Source organism: Xenopus laevis, chromosome 7S, assembly GCF_017654675.1.
Source record: "Xenopus laevis strain J_2021 chromosome 7S, Xenopus_laevis_v10.1, whole genome shotgun sequence".
Taxonomy (NCBI): Eukaryota; Metazoa; Chordata; class Amphibia; order Anura; family Pipidae; genus Xenopus; species Xenopus laevis.
In genome coordinates, this window is record NC_054384.1 from 33,991,782 (window position 1) to 34,013,154 (window position 21,373).

At 37.8% G+C, this 21,373-nt stretch overlaps 1 protein-coding gene across 32 annotated transcripts in view; it reads right to left on the reverse strand.

Annotated features, from left to right (window-relative positions):
* camk2g.S (calcium/calmodulin dependent protein kinase (CaM kinase) II gamma S homeolog) overlaps positions 1-21,373 on the reverse strand; it is a 183,424-nt gene that overhangs the window by 90,976 nt on the left and 71,075 nt on the right. For all 32 annotated transcript variants that reach the window (XM_041570394.1, XM_018226826.2, XM_041570388.1 and 29 more), the window contains 1 exon segment: positions 10,620-10,679. In XM_041570394.1, coding sequence (XP_041426328.1) covers positions 10,620-10,679 — 60 coding nt within the window.

Below are 21,373 nucleotides of genomic sequence, written 5' to 3' on the forward strand. Positions count from 1 at the left end.
TTATTGTTTTTCCATAGTCTCCTTAAAGGGGTTGTTCACCTTGCAAACACTTTCTTTAGCTGAGCTGTTAATATTGTTCACAAGAACTAAAGATTTTTCTTCTTTTATTTTTTGCTGTTTTTCAAAATTTAAGGTTTAAGTTCCTGTCTCTAGTTAGTGTTTAGTCTTTAGTAATTCAGGTGCAGATTCTGTTACAATTAGCAGATACATTTCTCAGCAGCATCTGTGGAATATTAGCAACTATTGTATCAATTCTAACAGCTGTCTTTAATGAAACTCAGGGATTTTGATCAGCAGGGACAAAGATAACAAATGTATCAACTAAATGTATCAATTTAGAACAATTTGTCCCCCCCCAAGAGCTGCTTTACAAAGACATAAGAAGGCGGAAAATTAAATGATACACTTCAATATTAGAAAAACAGCCACAAATAGCCAACAGAAAGCCTTTATTTCTCGTGAACTATCTGGAAACTGAAACAGTGTGTTAAACTTATTTTTTTTCTTTCACTATAAGTGTCATTTTTATCCTCATTCCATATAATTTTCTCCAGGTTCTCCCTCTCTTTAGTGTTTTCTTTAGCTTCCTTGCTCTCTCACCTACGTGTATTTTCTGAATACCATACATAACATTGCCTCTATTGTATTAAAGTGGACCCGTCACCCAGACATAAAATTCTGTATAATAAAAGTCCTTTTTAAATTAAATATGAAATCCAATTTTTTTTTTATTAAAGCATTCATAGCTGTTGTAAACGCATTTAAAAATATCAGCTGTCAATCAAATATTGTCTGCCCCTCCTCTATGCCAGTGGCATAGAGGCGGGGCAGACAATTACTTTCACTTTCCATTCAGCACTTCCTAGATGTCACTGCTCTCCCTACATTCCCCCAGCTCTCTTAACGATTTAATTGTGTAACCAGGGCATGGGGATGGACATTGGGTCCCTGTCCCCTGGTGCACAAACAAGATTCTGAGATGATACAAGGCTTCTCTTAATAACAAGTTCCACAAAATGGCTCCTTCCTGGTTGCTATAATTATGAGTTCCCAGACTGATGGAAACAATATTCAAATAATTTATACAGTGTAATTAAAGTTCATTTTGCTTGACTAACATGATAAAATAGGATTTGGAATAATTTTGTTTGGGTGACGGGTCCCCTTTAACTTGCATATCTCATACTTAAAGGAGGAGTAGACTCCATTTTTCAACATTAGCTTAATTACTAGGCTTAGTGCTGAATATACTTTTTGACTTGTTGTAATGGTCATGGAAAGCCACACATTTAGGCACTTAAGCACTAACCTGGGAACTTAAAGGAACAGTAACATCAAAAAAGGAAAGTGTTTTAAAGTAATGAAAATATAATGCAGTGTTGCCCTGCACTGGTAAAACTGCTGTGTTAGCTTCAGAAACACTACTATTGTTTATATAAATAAGCTGCTGTGTAGCAATGGGGGCAGCCATTCAAAGGAGAAAAGGCTCAGGTTACACAGCAGATAGCAAATAAGATCTGTCTGTCTAATGGTGTTATCATATTATTTCCGCCATTGCTCCACAGCAGCTTGTTAATATGAACTATAGTAGTGTTTCCGAAGCAAACAGATTAACCAGTGCAGGGTGACACTACATGATATTTTCATTACTTTAAAACACTTAAATTTTTTGGTGTTACTGTTCCTTTAAAACTGCAGCGGCACCAGACACCATGCGGCTACCCTGCATACCCAGGGAAGGCTTCTCGGTATACTGTATACTGGTATACATTTTTTTTTAATGTTCAGCACAAGAACTATAGGACTAATGTTGAAAAAGTGTGTGTATTGTCCCCTTTAACTGTATTTTCCTTTAACTATCTTTTAACTATATTTTCCAAAGGCTTTCGCTTCTCCCATGGCGTCTGGCAGTTTTCAATAGGAGGGCTATTGTGAAACATAAATCAATACTCTTAACAGAATAATGTGCATATAATTCAATACAGTAAAATACAATGGAGATCTATGTTAACTTTTTTTTTTTATAAAGAAGCAATATATAAAACAACCTATAGTAGCATGTTCTTTCTCGAAAAAAAAAGTTTTCTACTAAAATCCAAAATGTGATTGGTGTTTAGATTGTAAGCTCTACAGGGGCAGGGACAGATGTGAATGATGCATAATGTATGCAAATTACTGTAAAATAAAAACAATAATAATGAAAACTTTCTCTAATATTACTTATTCTTAATCCCCCCACCCAAAAAAAAATTCCTCCAACAAAACAGCATAGAAATATAAACAAAAGATGTGGGTTAAAGCTGCATTTGTTTAAAAAATATAGGGAATACTGAACTGAAGCAAAGGAGCTGCCAGAGTCAGAAGTTCAGTTGACAATCAGAAACTGAAAATTAGTTTGTTATATAAAACACATTACTTTGCTTGCCAATGCAATGCAATAAATGACATGATAGAAAATAGAGACTGTTTTGTACTTTGTTAAATTGTCAACTCAATTTACTTAGGGCTACTGAAAATTAGACCTCGGTTGGTTTCTATGACAACAGTCAATACTTTTTGAACTAATAGCTGTTGTCATGGATACGAGCCTCTCTTCTGCAAACGCACTGCCTCTGCATGCTCCAAAATTATTCTGCATTGAAATCCAGTACCACTCTAGAATTGCTAAGATTACGGGTCACATCACCTATTCTTTTTCTTGCCAAAATGGTTTCTTTTGGTCATGTCAACATAGGTTCATCAAGACGTAAAGGAGATGGGATAGATCCGCTAAGAACAAGATCTAAATAGTTTACCATATATTGCCTGAAAGCCTGTTGAGCCTAGGATTGCTTTAGTATTTCAACACATTTTGGAGGAACCAAAGATAGGTAAATGGGCAAAAAAGCTTGTTTCTTCTACGCAATAAATGCAGGGAGTCTTTTGGTCAAAGGGATATTTAGATCATGAGGATAGTATATAATAAACCTGCCAGTGTTCTCATTAGCATAGATCCCAAGCATGCATTTGCATAAATTGAAGAAAAATTACCAAAGCAAAGCTTTTATGCACCCTGATGCTAATCATATTTGTGTGAAGTCACATACTGCTTGCCTGAAATACAGTGAAATATAAATCCTACCGCACACTGGGGAACTATAATAAAGTTAAACCAGCTGGCTGTAGGTGTGTTCTGACTCAGCACTTGCCTATTTCTTTTTTATTTTTCTGTTCTGAAAACCCCAAATAACAAAGTTATGTCTCGGACTCTCGTGTTTATACATTTTTTACATCTCTTACAGTATCACACAGATGACTATATATAGACAGCGTGTTTAACATGCACGTAAGCACTAGCAAACTGAATGGGACATACATGGATAGCACAGCTCTAATTAGAACGGATACTTCTTTCTATTCCTCAATTTTGCTGAACCCAAAGCAGCAACTTGCTAAGTAATATACAGGCAAGGAGAGACTGGAGATTAACTCACTGACGTAAAGATTAATTGATTTACTCCAGCATCCTCCACTGCTCCAATTAGGAGGAGAGAGAAGCTTAACTTGCTTTAGAACGGATGCTTTCGAATCTGTCACTTACATTTAAAAAAAATAAAAATGTTGCAACTAAAAGAAAAAACAGAGTTAGAATATGATTTCATGATCTCATATTTAGAGCTTGGGAGGTTTTCTATTAACCAAATGAGCTGGATTCACAAGTATTTATCTGTTTAGTATTTATAATAGCATCATATTATTTTGTCACCAGCTAAACATTAGATGTGGAAAGCAAAATGTATGCGGGAAGCAATTACTTTACAAATTATACAAAATATTAGAATGCTTTGCTCATATGTACGGAGTTATTACTTTTGTAAATTAAAAATCTCAAAAATTTATATTCTCTAACTTTAAAAGTTATATAATATGGCCATTCATTCATAGATTTAATAAAAAAAAAAAAAAGATCAGTATGATATATGCCTTTAGAAGAATATGATATCGCACTACCTCCAGCAACTTACATCGAGAAGCAGGTTTTAAGTTAAAGCATGGCCTCAAACACAAAACATTATAATGCTCATAAAATGGGAGATTTAACAAAGGCATGAGAATGTTGTTAAACCTGCCCTTGGGTATCATCACGAAAGCTGTCAGAAAGGATAAAAATCCTCTATAATAGCAAGGTGATACATTTCGTAAGCTGTGTCTGCCAGATCAGTTGGTCTCTCAGGCCAGCTGTTCACTGTTTCCATTGGAATGTTCAGAATTACTTAACAGCTGTTCAGGGGGTACCAGAGAGGTTTTGGTATTAATTAAGAACTTGCTATAGAAATACATTAAAGAGATACTGTCATGGTGAAATTTTTTTTTAAAAAATGAATCAGTTAATAGTGCTGCTCCAGCAGAATTCTGCACTGAAATCCATTTCTCAAAAGAGCAAACAGATTTTTTTATATTCAATTTTGAAATCTGACATGGGGCTAGACATTTTGTAAATTTCCCAGCTGCCCCAAGTCATGTGACTTGTGCTCTGATAAACTTCAATCACTCTTTACTGCTGTACTACAAGTTGGAGTGATATCACCCCTAAACAAATTGCAAATTGTCTTAGAATATCACTCTCTACATCATACTAAAAGTTATCTCAAAGGTGAACCACCCCTTTAAGTTACTGTATGTGTAATGAAATGGAATGACACGGGGAATAAGTATTGAACAAATGAAGAAAAGGAGGTGCAAAATGCCATGGAAAACCAAGAAACCTGCTGAAATCTGTCATAATTTAGAAAGCAATCCTGCCCCCTATCAATACAAATTAATATCAGCTGGTTTAGTCTTAATTTATGGCCTATAAAAAGTTTTCTTGCTACCAAGGTATCACACATGACAGGTACAAGAGCTCTCTTAAGCGAGGAACTCCACGGGCTATTTCGGCGCGATCCGAGCACTGAGAAAAAACGCAGGCATCAAGTTGGATGCGATGGAAATAATATAAGAGATGTCGGATGAAGTTGCATTGTTCATCCGACTCGACACAACTATAGGAGGCAGACACAGCATGCAACGTCTGCATCCGACAGTCGTGTCACGTCGGACGAATGCTGCAACACCAACGTTCCCGTTGATTACCTTATTTCCTCGCATCCAACTAGACGCCTGCGTTTTTGCTCAGCACATCGGATCGTGACAAAATCGCCCGTGGAATTCCTCCCAAAGACCTTCACAACCTTATTGTTGCAAAACATAGGAATGGCATTGTTACAGACATATTTCTGAGCTTCTGAATGTTACAGTGAGCACAGTTGAGGCCATAACCCGAAAGTGGAAAGAACATAATTTTACACTAAACCAGCCATGACCAGGCACTCCTCTCAAGATTTCTGACAGAGGAGAAAGAATAATCAGAGGAGTTGTCCAAGAGCCAAGAATCACTTTCAGAGAGCTTCAGAAAGACTTTGAATTAGAAGGTACAGTTGTGTCAAAGAAAACAATAAGTAATGCTCTCAACTGACATGGCCTATATGCAAGCTCTCACTGCGCAATTCTCCACTGTTGGAAAAGAAAAGAAGAATATTCAAGCTGGCTTAAAGTTTGCTGCACAACATTTGGACAAGCCAATGAAATTCTGGGAGAATATAGTCTGGTAAGATAAGACCAAAATTTAACTCTTTGGATGTCATTGCACACACTGCACATCACCCCAAAAACACCATACCAACAGTGAAGTTTGGAGGTGGGAACGTCATGGTGTGGGGCTGTTTTTCAGCATATCATACTGGCAGACTGCATATAATTGAAGAAAGGATGAATGGAGAAATGTATCTGGACACTCTTGGTAAGAATCTGCTGCCATCTGCCAGGATGTTGAAGATGAAACGAGGGTGGACATTTCAGTAAGGCCCAAACAGACAGCCAAGGAAACTTTCAATTGAAAGAAAATAAAGCTGCTAGAATGGCCCAGTCAATCACCTGACTTGAATCCAATTGAAAATCTATGGAAAGAACTGAAGATCGTAGTTCATCGAAGATATGATACGAATTTGAAAAAAATTTCTGTCTACTTTTTAAAAATTCGACTTCATCCACTCGACATCTAAACTTGCTGAATTGCTGTTTTAGCCTGTGGGGGACCTCCTAGAGCCTATTTGGAGTCAATTGGTGGACTTTGAAACATCAAAGTTTTTATTTTAAAATACTTTTAATTGAATTCGATCAAATATAGATCTTACTTTGATTGGAATGATTGAATATAGCCTATTCACCCGCAAACAAAATTCGATTTTTTTTAAAATAAATTTTGTTTGGTCTTTTTTATTTGAATTTCGAAGTTATGGGAGTTCAAAAACACTCCCATTACTTCAAAATTCAACCCTTGATAATCTGCCCCTTAGATTTGTTACAGTATTTCTGGTCAGGTGATCTCTGAGGCAGCACAGAGACCATCATGAAATGGTGGTTCAAGGCAAGAAATGTAAAAAGGGTTATATACTTAAATATATATTCCAGGTTGATAAGATTCTTTAATACAACACTTAATTTGATAAGATCTGTTGCTCAAGTATTCTTTTGGGGGTATAGTTTTCCTTTAACAGATCCCTGTCCGGGATGCAGATTACACAAATTTTAGTTATAACCAAATAATCCATATTTTTTAAATTGATTTCCTTTTTCCTCTTCTCTTTGTACTTTATCCAAACTAAGATATAATTAATCCTTATTGGAAGCAAAACCAGCCTTTTGGGTTTATTTAATGTTTACATGATTTTCTAGTAGACTTAAAGTATGAAGATCCAAATCACAGAAAGATCCATTATCCAGAAAACTCCAGGTCCCAAGAATTCTGGAGTTTCTGTTTAAATTATTTTAGCAGACTTAAGTTGTGGAGATTCAAAGTATGGATTTCAGCACAGATCTGGTTGCTAGGGTGTTAATTACTCTAGCAACCAGGCAGTGGTTTGAGTCAGAAGAAGAGGGCAAATCATTTGAAAACTATACAAAATAAAAAATGAAGACCAATTGAAAAGTTTTTAAGAATTGGCCATTCTGTTACATAATAAAAGTAATAAAAAACATGAGCTAGCAATTGATGCAGTAATATATTCCATGTGTGTTCCCACCTTTGACTATCTTGCCCATTACGTCCAGGCAGGCATAACAAACTGGAACCCCTGGTTTTTCGGCAATGTCTCATGGGGCGATCTCCTTTTAGTGTAACCGTGGCTCAGCCAATTATTTCTGTGAAACGCTACATTTATTGCTTTTCAGTGATCATCTAACCCATGTATGCAAGCCCACACTAGAAATCTGTATTTTCTGGCAAATGCCAGAGGAGCTGCTGTAATGTGCCATAGACTGTCACTATTTATCGAGCTGGGTGCTGTTTGGGTCTCTGTATAGTTCAAATTCGAGTCCATATACCTGTATGTTTGTTAGTGTCTTATCTAAGACTCAAACAGTTAAAGCCCACTATCACTGCAGTGAATAATCGATAATACTAAATGTTGCAGGTGGTATATGGGCCTGCTACATTACAAATATGACGGTCGAGGGTAAAGTGCCCTTCACTAGGGCCCGGGACCAAGTGGGAGATCTTCCGGTAATCTGACAGGCTAATCAGAATCTGCAAACAAAAACCACGGTAGATATGAAAGGTGGGATAAGATGAGGTGACAGACCGTGGGTTGGCTGTTCTGCTATAATAAACTCTCCTCTGCTGTCACTGCACGAAGCTCCGTCTATAGCCTGAGGGAACCCTGATTACTCAATGAGCAGCAGAATGGGAATACGTTTGCACAGGGTCGGACTAGATTACTAACCCCGACCCCCACCCCGCGAGTCGTTTTATTTGGGGGATCCGCAGATCAGGGTGCTGGGCCAGTGGGAGCCCGGAGGGCCGAGGCTCACCGTTTTTTCCCCCCAGTGTCCCGCCGGCCCAGTCCGACGCTGTCTTCCTGCGTTTTCTTTCTTCAAATGTCCAGGGGCAAGCACATGCCGACGAAATAGCCGGCTTTTTAGTTAAAGTTCGGACTTTCTTTCTACTGCGCATGCACAGCCGCGCGAAGAAGGAGGAAGATGGAAAAAAGACGGAAAAGTAGGTGCTCACTGGTATAACCCCGGGCCGGTGCAGTTTTCTGCTGAGCACCGGCGCAGGGTTTCAGGTAAGTCAATACAATCACTTGGGGGTGCCTAACATTTGGCATCCCCAAGTGCAACAAAAAAAAATGTGTTAAAGAATGCTCAAAACAGGTGAACACATTCTGAGCAAACTGACACATATATCTGCTTTAATAAAAGTGTCAATTAATTATAAATGTCCCTAACAAAAACTTATGAGAATATTTTTTTGGCATCATTAGGTATAATTCCCTTCTTTTCTCTTTATCATAAATCTAACCACTGTTGCACACAATTCTTCTCTAAAATGAAATGCCCTTTCCATCCCAGCCTTCATCTACATTTTTGCACAATTGATGTATTCAAATTTTACCTTCGCAGCTTCCTGCGGATGACAGTGGAAAGGTATTTTAATGTTTTTGCCTGTGTAGGTAGAGATTTCACACGTGCAACAATTTTGTTTCTCGTTTTAGAGGATTACAACTATCAAAAAATATAATATTTTTCTCAGCATTTAAAATTTTTTTTTTTTAATATTCTGGCATGACTAGCCATGGGGTCCCAGTCAAGGGCAAAAGTTCAAGGGCCTTGTCGGATCAACCCCCTTTATAGTCGTACCACGGGTACGGGTACAAGTCCTTACACGAGACTACACTTACAGCGTTTTTATTCTTTACACACAAATCTCTGATTATAATGTAAATAACACAGCAATGAAAATCTTAACTCTATTACCTATAAATTTCCAGGAGCATAGTGCACTGAAGATATATGAAGATGAGCACGTGTTTTAAAAATAGTGAAATCACACATTTATTAATGAGCATTAGCAGACTTAAAGGAATTGTTCAGTGTAAAAATAAAAACTGCATAAATAGATAGGCAGGCTGTGCAAAATAAAACATTTTCTGATATATTGTTAGTTTGCCGAAAATGTAATGTAGAAAGGCTGGAGTGACTGGATGTCTAACATAACAGAACACGACTTCCTGCTTTGCAGCTCTCTTGGTTTCCACTGATTGGTTACCAGGCAGTTGGTGTCTTGAGGGTGAGGGGGGGGGGCGTACATGGGCCAAGACTGTTTGCTTTTGAATCTGAGCTGAATGCTGAGGACCAATTGCAAACTCACTGAACAGTTATGTCCCATTTGGGCCCCCTTCACTTCGCTAACTAACTCAGAGTTAGAGAGCTGAAAAGCAGGAAGTAGTGTTTTGGCTATTATGTTAGATATTCAGTCACTCCAGCCTTAAAGTGATACTGACACATTCCTATAAAAATCATAGGAACGGGTCAGTATCAAGTAAATGCTGCACAAGGAATAGTTCCCAGCAAAGCCCCCCTGCAAAACCGCCCCCAGCCCTGCGAACCTGTGTGCAGCAGACCGGCTGACACCATTAACAGATCTTCCAGGTTGCTTCAGTTAAGCTGGCCATAGACGCAAAGATCCGATCGTACGAATCAACGTACGATCGGACTTTCCCATCTCCCGACCCTCCACTAACCATTCAGATCAAAGTCTTTACCATTCCGATCAAATAAGAACAGATCACCCAATGTTCTGCCCCTGACAGCAATCGTAGGATACTTATGTCTGACAACACTAGTGACAGTCTCCCTCTGAAAATCGTACGATCGGCAATACACGCAGAGATATTATCGGCAGGCGACAGAAATTTTCTAACCTGTCCGATCGACCAAACAACCGATATCTGACGGACGAAAAATGTCGGGACTCTCCACACATGGTCCGAAAATCGTACGAATCCACAATTTGTACGATCGGATCTTTGCGTCTATGGCCAGCTTTAGGCTGGGCTGAGGGTGGAGCATACTTCCATAGGCTGAATTCCTGTTTTCATTCGTAATCAGCCTATGAAGAGATCACGCCACCCCCAGCCCAATGTTACTGAAACGGTTGAGAAGATCATTTAGCTGTGTCGGAGGGTCGGGTAAATGCAGGTTTGCGGGGGGCTGGGGGCCGCTTTGTGGGGAACTATTCTGGATGCAGCATTTACTTGATAATGACATGTTCCTATGATTTTTATACAAACGTGTCAGTATCGCTTTAATAGATTACATTTTTGGCTAACTAACTATATTAGAAACATATTTAATTTTGCACATACTATCTATTTACCCAGTTTTTATTTTTACACTGAACTGTTCCTTTAAGGTATGGTGATTCAAAACTGAAGAAAGATCATAATTCTGTACATAGGATAGATACAAAAAAAGCATATTAATTCTCTTTTAAATCATTCTATGCTACCTTATGCTGCACTATCATTTAATTAAAAAGCACTTTATTTTTCTATATATGACCTGTACACATTTCAGTGTATAAGATCAATACACTTCGTGATATACAGCATTTAATTTACTAGGAGACTGTTGCTGGTGGTGTTGAATTCAACATTTTTCAGCAGTTCCTCCTGTTTCTTCTAACAAAATTCATGGTCACCAGAGCATTACACTGGGTCGGTGGAAGACTTTGCATATTCACAATGAGAACATGTACTTACCAATATTAGGGTGTTTCAGAAGCCGGCAAATCCGAGCCTCGCGCTCCAATTTCTGGTGGTCTGCAAGAGTAAAATGAAGGTATGGATTAGCAATCAAATTATACTGAAGCAGTAAACAGTGCTATAATCAATAGCTGTAGGTCTTCAACAAAAGGAAATAGAGACATGTATTCAATACAAGCTAAAACAATTACCTACTAGAACTTAGATATTAATTATAACTGCCTAAAAGAAGGAATAATAACATTACATTACTACATTAACCCTTCTGTATAAAGCAGACAATCTTTTTCTGGCAACAAGACACGAATATATATAAAAACTGCAGGTACATCTTTTTTTAGCATTCATGCAGGTAAATACTGAATCTTATGGCAATCATTGATTTTATATCAGTAGCTGTCGATTAAGGAAAATGCAGGTAAGGCAGAAGCAGAATAGGATAGTGAACATATGTTATGTTTTATTATCAATGAGAGTGACTGACTGGAAAGTACAAATGTGGATACATGGAGAGATGGCAATTCAGCAAATAACCTGGATTTGCTCTGCAAGTGATTCAAGCTAATTATTTCTACTATTCTTTAATTATATGAATTGGGCATACTACTCAGAACTTTAAAGATGCATGTAAGTACAAAAAACAGGCATATCATTATTACCAATCAACTTATTTTGATCCAACTGTCTAACAGACCAGTAGTCATACAAGTATGGGATCTCTTATCCAAACCTTATATTCGGGAAGCTTTGTATTACATGAAAGCCATCCCATAACCTCCAATTATTAATTGAAATGTTTAAAGTTTTTCTCTGTAAAAATAAAATAGTACCTTGTGCTTGATTGCAACATTGATCTATTACTATTTGGTTTATTTCATGTTTAAAGTATTATTTAAATTGCTATTTCAGTTAAATTTAAGGTATGGTGTTCAGGCCCGGATTTGTGGCGAGGCCACAAAGGCTCTGGGCCTAGGGCGCCGAAATTTCAGGGGCGGCATGCTGCCCCGCCACATAGTGAACTACATAGGGAATTTGGAGTTCCCTTGTGCTCTTGCGCAGGGGACGGATGGGCACTCTGCCGGCGGGCGCTAGGACCTAGAGGCCTTGGTGCGGCGAGTGCTAGGACCCAGAGGCCTTGGTGCGGCGGGCAGGGAAGTCCGGCCCTGATGGTATTCCAAATTATGGAAAGATCATTTATCTGGAAAAGCCCTGGTCTAGAATATTTTCAATAATATGCCCCTATAAAGATATTAGCAAGTGTATTTTACTGGCTATAAGATACAAACCTGCCACACCGGATCTGTGTAGTTAATTTTGCATGTCTGTGCTGAAACTTGCAACTGAAATATATATGTTCTATACCGTTGGACTGAGAATCCCTTATTTCTATTTATTTCCTTTTTCTCTGTTATAATACAGTACAGATATGGGATTGGTTATCTAACGGAAAGGCCATCTCCAACAGACTACCTTTTATTTAAATGATCCAAATATTTAAAAATGATTTCCTTTATCTCTGTAATAATAAAACATTACCTTGTACTTGATCCAAACTAAGATATGATTAATAATTATTTGGAAGCAAAACCAACCTAATGGGTTTATTTAATGTTTACATGATTTTCTAGTGAACTTTAGGACTGAAGATCCATTATCCGGAAAACCCCAGGTCCAGAGCATTCTGGATAAGAGGTCCCATACCTGTACCATGTTCTTTATCCTAACTAAACTGCATAAATCTATATAGGTGGCAATTTTGTTTAAGGCTTTCGAATTCAGCCGAATCCTTCTGCCTGGCCGAACCGAATCGGAACCCTAATTTGCATATGCAATTTAGGGGCAGGGAGGGAAATCACATGACTTTTTGTCACAAAACAAGGAAGTAAAAAAGGTTTTCCCCTTCCCATCCCAAATTTGCATATGCAAATTCCTATTCCGATTTGGTTCGGTATTCGGACGAATACGGACAATTCAGGGGTTCGGCCAAATCCAAAATAGTGTATTTGGTGCATCCCTAAATTCAGGTGGGAAAAGTTCAATTCTTTGTCAAAATGAAACCTGTCTGCTAGTTAATCCAGACAAAGGCAAAACGAACCTATACAAAGCCAATTCATATTTGCCTCAGAAATGAAAACAAAAATCCTTCATGACTCCAAGATAGCAAACTGGACCAGTCCCAAAATGCACTTTGTGGTAAGGGGTAATTTCAGTAACCCTGTATTTTTGCCTTTGCAAAAAAGCCATCCAACACTTCTTTGAAGGTATCTAATGTATCTGCCAATATAAGCTCTAAGCTCTTATTTAGGGCAGAGACAGACGAGAAGATTCGAGGAGATCAGTCACGTGACGACAAATCACCTCTTCTTCGGTCAACTAATCTCCCTGAACTGCCACCCCGCCGTCTAGAATCTAAATAGCCAGTGGGATGGCACTCTGAGCGCTTCGTTTTCCGTGAGGCGACTTTGGAAAACAAATTGCTCCTAGTGCTATCCCGTCGGCGATTTAGATTCTAGCCGACGGGGAGGCAGTTTGGGGAGATTAGTCACCCGAAGAAAAGGCAATTTGTCGCCAGGCAACTAATCTCCCCGAATCTCTACGTGTGTCTCGGCCCTAAAATGGAACTTCCTTTCTTCTAATCTCAGTGGATGCCTTTAAATTTGCTGGAAGGATCAGTGTTTATTGTGCGGTTCCTTTATATTTATCCATAGTTACAGCTAGTTTATCAATTCTTCTCCACTGTACACATTCCCAACTTGGCTAGTCTTTCTTCAGAACTCAGACGTTCCATACACTTGACCAGCTAAGCTGCTCTTCTTTGGACTTATTTCAACAATATCCCTTTTTTATAGTGGTGACCAAAACTGAATTGCATATTCAAGATGAGGCTCTACGAAAGCTTTGTAAAAAAGGAAAAATTACCCTCTCCGAACATCAATCTATACCCCTTTTTAATGCAGTTGTTTTATTAAGGGTATAAGTGGCTTGCACATATATACCTTTTTGAAATGAGGAGGGTTAGTGAGATGTCCCTAAGGACGCACAATGTCTGAATCATCAAGAATCATCTTCCTTTACTGAAATCTAAGTGAGCCTATGTGAGGACAGTTTTTTTAAACGCTTTTGCAAAACTTCCTGACCTGAAATACTGCAGTGTGCATTCTAGCAAGAATCTCCTGACATGGACTGCTACTTGCACTTTCTCCAGAGAGTATCTCAAGGGTCAATAAATGGAAATTTCAAGCATTTTTACTTTTTGCTTGGGCTATTAAAAACACAATGGGCAAAACACCTAGCATCTCCAAGTGTGCCACTGGCCTAAACTTTGCATTTTACCCCAAACCAACAACTTTTTTCATCTATTCCTCATCTATTCTGCCATCACCAAAATATCATCCATTAAAAGTATCAGTGTCTGAATCAAAATTATAGTTACAGATACCTGCATTTGTTAAATACATTTTTTCTCACATTCTACTTCACATGGTGCAGTTAAGGGCACTTTTGATATTATATTGCCTTAATATTCAATAAGTCCAATAAAACGCAGAGTATTTACTTTACCCCACCCCAGCTGGCACAAACTACATAAAAAAAAGAGTAAATAAAGCCTCTGAGCAGCCAATGACAATGTTTATGTTCAGTAACTGAAGTGAAAATTATAAAGGAGCAATTTACAAGTTAGCATTAAAGTCCTGTGTCTATAAAATAGGTCTTGTATTGAGAGAAAAGGGAGCCGTCATAAAGTTGAGGCAGCTATTCTGGCTGTCCAAGCTCAGGATTAACACCATTTGGTCTCTATGGCAACCAAACAACCTATGTCTCCTGGAGTAAAGGAGAGGGACTGACCCTTTCTGGGTAGAGCAACAAGCAATCTGTGCCTAAAGGTTGTCCACACTCTCCCTGAATGGGTGTGAAGCGACATTTAAGAGTCATACATTGCTCTTTAAAAAGAAACCCTTGGTCTCATGTGTCGCCCTTAAGTCCCAAGACCTCCTATGTGTGCTGCCATGGCACATTCTTTGTGGGTAATGGATACACTATTCTGTGCTTCTTAACAACAATTAGTTATGTCAGGAGAACGAAAGCTAACCAATAGGCATTTGATTAAGTTAGTTTACATAACTCAGATTAGCAAACAAACATTCGGGAATTCCTGTTTCTCTGACAAGTATGGCAGATGAGATTTTATAGTAAACTCCTGCCAGCAGGGTACTCATCCCATTTTTATTCTGTATCCCTTGCTTTTTAAACAAGTTATATATTAATGTTAAAGGTTGCGCAAAGCCGATTATTGAATTATAATATTAAATATTCTTGAGCAGTCATTTTAAGAGTACAAAAGTGCAATTTAATTACTGAATTTTGTCCTAATTTACAGACAATATTTATTATGTAAACACTCAGATCAGAAAATTAAACCAACACGGTGATGAGGTGCCAAGAGGATTAGCAAAGGCTTTATCAACATTGCAAATTATCAGTCCATTTGAAAGTACAGTACAGTTAAAGGATCCATTATCCGGAAACCTCTTATCCGGAAATCTCAGAATTGCAGGAAGGCTGTCACCCATAGACTCCATTTTATCCAAATTATTTAAAAATTATTTCCTTTGTTCTGTAATAATAAAACAATAATAAAACAGTACAATGCACAGGATCCAAACTAAGATATTAATCCTTATTGGAAGCAAAACCAGCCAATTGTTTACAAGATTTCATAGTAGCCTTAAGGCATGAAGATCCAAATTGCAGAAAGATCCATTATCTGGAATACCCCACGTCCCGAGCTTTCTGAATAACAGGTCCCATACCTATATATGAAAAAAAAATTAAAAAAAAAAAAAAAAAAAAGATACCTTTTGCATATCAATATCTTATATTACTTATATGCTCTCTCTCTTTTATATACCCTCTTTGAATTGGGTGATTGATCATAAATAAGTAAATAATTGTAAGAAGATCAGCACATCATCTTGTGTGAATAGTGGTGTTTTATTTCCAATCACGGTTTTATTGGAATCACTGTTTTAGTGGGAATAAAACAACACTATTCACACAAGATGATGTGCTGATCTTCTTACAAGTATTTACTAATTTATAATTAAGCACCAAATTCAAAGAAAGTTTGAGAGTGGACACACACTTTACTTTTTCTTTCAGCAAATCCCCCTCCAAATGGGCAATAACATTAGTTTATTTTTCTTCGTATTTAATAGATAAACCCATAAAAAGTTGAATACATAATTATTTTCCCTTTGACTTTTTGGACCTAATTTGTAGGAAGCTTCAAAACCTGGCAAGTACCTTTAGGCTAACTGGAACAATGTTCCTAAGAAACTCTAACCACCCTCCTATTGTGTTAATTCTCTACTAAAAAGAGAAGGAAGCAAGGCCTAGCCCTGCATGGGGCATGGTTTGTCATCACCGATGTGTGACGTGAATGATTCTGTAAATGGAATACTACTTAGCATAGCAGAGACAAAATTACTATATTTTCTCATTGCTTAAACTGAGATGCGGCTCAATCAATGTGATTGTAAATCATATGTAAGCAGCCTAAATGACTTATCCACAGGCCATAAGCCAGACAGAACTGACTGGATCTTACAAGTAACAGCTGAATGCCAGCGGGAAGATCTAGTTACTTAGGTTTACAAACAGGGTGTGTAGTCATTGGAGATACACACACACACACACGTGAAGATGTCCCAAGTTGAAGGGCTGAAACGTTGAATAAAGCATTTGTTTCCTTACCAAGACCTGGGAGTGCAGCTTCATCATTGGATGTTATTATTGCATGTTTTTGACCAGCATACTTGCATTTCCATTGATGTTTTTACTTATATTCGTTGGGAGTTTTGTTTAGCATTGGCTGAGCTTTTAAAGTAGCAACTTCCTTTTAAAATATAACATGCCTTATGGAAACAGTAGTATTTGAGCAGTGACAAAGTTTATTAGATTTTATTTATTAGAAAATATGTAATATGCATCACAACAATATTATACAGGTGCATAACTTTGGGCACCCCAACAGAGATATTGCATCAATACTTAGTTGAGCCTCCTTTTGCAAATGTAACAGCCACTAGTAGCCTCCTATAGCCTTTGAGGAGTGTCTAGATATTTTTGACCATCCAAAATCTCTTTAGTTCAGTTAAATTTGACAGCCTGCTTCAAATCATCCCATAGATTTCCGATGATATTCAAGACAGGGCCATTCCAGAATATTGTACTTCTCCCTCTGCATAAATGCCTTTGTAGATTTAGAAGTGTGTTTAATGTCATTGTCTTGTTGGAATATCCAACCCCTGCGTAACTTTGACTTTGTGACTAATGCTTGAACATTATTCTGAAGAATTTGTTGATATTGGGTTGAATTCATCCGACCCTCAACTTTAACAAGGGCCCCAGTCAATGAACTAGCCACACAGCCCCACAGCATGATGGAACCTCCACCAAATTTTACAGTAAGATAGCAGGTGTTTTTCTTGGAATGCGGTGTTCTTCTTCCGCATTGCAAATTGCTTTTTGTTATGACCAAAATACTAGATTTTTTTCTCATCAGTCCAATGCACTTTGTTCCAAAACCAAACTGTGGCTTGTCTAAATGAGCTTTTGCATAAAACAAGAGACTCTGTGTGTGGCGTGAGTCATCACCCTGCCATACAGATTTTCTTTGTGCAAAATTGGGCTGAATTGTAGAACGATGTACAGGTACACCCTCTGCAGCAAGATGTTCTTGAAGGACTTTGGGTTGTCTGTAACCATTCTCACAATCCTCAGCATATGCCACTCCTGTATTTTTCTTGGCCTGCCAGACTTGGGTTTTACAGTAACTGTGCCTGTGGCCTTTCATTTACTGATTACATTCCTTACAGTTGAAAATGACAATTTAGTAGTCTTCCCCTAAACCATGATACTAAATATCCTTTGTTTTCATATCCTGTGAGTGTTGCATTGAGGATCCCATGCTGTCACTCTTCAAAGGAGGGTCAAACAGAAGCACAACTTGCAATTGGCCATCTTAAATACCTTTTCTCATGATTGGACACACCTGCCTATGAAGTTCAAGGCTTAAACTAATCCAACCAATTTGGTGTTGCCAGTAATCAGAATTGAGCAGTTACATGAATTCAAATTAGCAAAATTACAAGGGTACCCTAATTTTTACACAGCCAGTTTTTCACATTTGATTTAATTTCATACAAACGAATATTGCTTCACTAAAAATCTTTGTTCAGAAAACACCCCAGTACTCCTGGGTTCCTGGGAAATGAAAGACATACCACTGTTATCTTTTTTGTTGAAAGTGGAATAAATTATTATGCAGGCTGAGAGGGGTTCCCAAACTTTTTCATACGTGTATATATATATATATATATATATATATATATATATATATATATTATACGTATTTTGAGTTATTACATTTGACCATCAATGGATACAGGATACTACAGAATTTCACTTAGTGTGTACTTACAATTTGTGTTTTCATGTTCTTATCAAACAAAATATACCAAAAAAGGTTTATTTAGACATGCAGTACAATATCTAAATGTATCTGCAAATCACCACAGGGTTCATTTTCAATGCCCCACGCAGCATACAGGGCCAGGGTGATTACACTAAAATCTACTTCTCACCTTCTGGATAGTACAGAGACGTTTTTAAAATTAATAGTATATAGACACACATATTCAATATATACAATCTTTTATGCCATTTTGTTCCACCTTTGATGCACCTGTATGACATGTTGCTTATCAGTGTAATCTGAGGGCAAAGTGCTATTTCACGTAGATTGAGGATAAAGGGAGTATTGCTTTACTGGTATTTCCTTGCTTGCAGCTCAATTTTTCACCGTTGATGAGAGAGAGGGATGAGGCATAAGTTTCTTCAATATTCAGCATTGACTGCTGTGCAGCAAAAGCTACTGCAGTACCTGAATTCTGCAAACTCACATTTAGGGGCAGATTTATTAAAATGTGAGATTAGAACTCACCAGGGAAAAACTCACTCACTTTCGTTTCATTGCTTTTCATGAATCAAGTAAAAGGTCTAATCTGGGTAATAGCTTCAGCACAAATGAACAAGGGTTAAAAAAATTTACCTTTTGGATTTAAATTTATGAAACATTTCATTAAAAATACATACAATGGGGCCTGAGGAATGCACAAAGACAAATGGATTCTTGCTGGTGTGAGAGGAAAGAGATTCTACATTTAACGGACTGCTATTGATGTTCTGGGAACTGCTCGAAAGCTCCCATTTACACATGAAATAAGGCACAAGCATTAACATGCAGACAGGAAAATGACAAAAAGCACAGGTGGCAAAAGCTTTGCTGTGGAGAAAACCACAAGTCTTGAAAATTGCACAGATATATTGTGAATTACTTGTTTAATTACATAAAGTGACAAAAATATGATGTCATATACCATTTCCTTCCAGAAACAAAACACAGTCCAAGATAAAAGGGATGCACTGCTAGTAATAACTTGTAAACATCTTGAACCAAATTACCCATTAACCCTGGCTAGCATAAGTATGAAAACAAAAATGTATCAGTCAACACATGCTCTCATGGATCCATAAAGCAGAAGAAGAACGGATATGAGAAATGTTTAGAGATTAGCATCTTCCTCTTTCTTTTTAAATGGCTTATCAGATCCGCGGTTGAATAAATATCGTTAGGACATAATTCTTCAGAAAACAACCTTATTGTTGTTAAAAGGAACATAATTGTGTTAAAAGGAACATAAAAAGCTGTAAGACATAAGTTTAATTTGGTTCTAACTACACTCCCACCAACTGTTACATATATTTCTTACACTCCTATTTTACTATTTTTTGAGGGGATGGGAGGGAAAATGACCCTCTCCTTGCCCCTTCTTCCTCTCCTAATATTTGTAACTCCATAGTGCCAGCTCAAGGTCTAAGCAGTGATAGCTGCAGTTTTCCTATCAGGATATGGTTGGAGGTATAGCACAGTAGACAGTAATTGTAAACATTGTTAAAACCTTACATCCTCCAGGGTTATGGGCACAGGATTCTGTCTGCATACGCTACAATTACAATATTAGGATGCTCAGACAAATTCAAACTAGCCTGCTGAGCATCAGCGTCAATCTTGCATTAATGGGGAAATGTGCAAGTAATTAAATCCCTGGGTAATAGTGACCATAACGAGATCTCATTAAGGGCAGGACTTCACAGACAATTCTGGCGCGATCAGACGCACTGCACAAAAACGCAGGTGTCACGTCGGATGCGATGGAAATAAGGTAAGTAATGCTATTGTCCGATCGTGTCGCATTGTCGTTGCGACGCTACATGACTGTCGGATGCAGACGCAGTGTCTGCATCCGACAGTAATATCGCGTTGCATCAAAAACAAAACAAGGGCAACAAAAACCCTGAATTTCAGAAAAGCTCATTTTAGGGTACTGATTGGGGCATTATGTTTTCTGCTAAAAACACAGAACAAAAATGGTTATCATTTAAAATGATATTAAATCGTTACAGTTCTCAATTTATTCCCTTAAAAAGTAAATGAAGAAGCACCAAGAACCACCCTATGTGGCTTAATACAGAAGTAAAGAATAGGAAAGAAGGGAAAAGCATTTAAAAACTACAAGTTTGTGGGGACAGAAGCTGCATTTAATGAAAATAAACAATATAATAAATGTTGTAAACCTGCAATCCGAAAGGAAAAGATAGGAAATGAAGAGCGCATTGCAGCAGAGGCCAAGACTAACCCCCAAAAAGGTTTTAAGTATATTAATAGTAAAAAGATGTAGATTGAGAGTGTTGCTACTTTAAATAATGGTACCAGTATGGTTTTTCAATTAGATATAGGAAAAGAGTCGCACAACACCAATGTTGTCACAGGTGGGGAGCTTGTCCCTTTTATTGCAATCTCATGTGCATTAATGTTTTGGGGGGGGGGGTTCCCGATGAAGGGAGGGTGAAAAAAAAACCAAAAAAAAAACGTTGATGCACATGAGTTGGCAATAAAAGGGGCAAGCTCCTTACCTGCGACAATATTGGTGTTGTGCGGCTCTTTTCCTATATCTAATTGAACGTGACTGACATGTGCTGACTGTCTTGAGGGATCTGAACAACCACGCAGGAATCATAGGAGAGGAAAGGAGGTGCGGCAATTTGCAATATTGAACCAGTATGGTTATACCAGATACAGAATATGCAAATGTGCCAAATCTTTTTTTTAGTGTATAGAATAGAGGAGTCATAGTTCCCAGGCTCACTTCATAGCTGCAGTGTTGGCTCAGCTCAATCTAGTCAGTGGCTGACTCAGGATATGGCTCATAAAGCTTTAATAAAAATTTATGTGAACAAGGCACCAGAATTTAGAATGCCCTCCATTTTGGATTTTTTCAGATTCACTTTCTTCTGGTATGGTACCTATGGACTGGAGGAAAGATGATGTCGTTACAATATTTAAAAAGGGATTACAATCTCAGTCAAGCAATTATAGGCCAGTAAATTTGACATTTGCCGTGGGTAAAATAATTTAAGGCTTGTTAAGGGATCACATTAAAAATTTTGAATTTTGGCATTATGAGCAGCAATCAGCATGGTTTTATAAAGGATAGGTCATGTCAGACAAATTTGATTGCTTTTTATGATGAGGTAAGTAAGATGCTGGACAGTGGGGGAGCAGTAGATGTGATCTATTTGGATTTTGCCAAAGCGTTTATACAGTGCCCAACAAACGACTGCTTTCT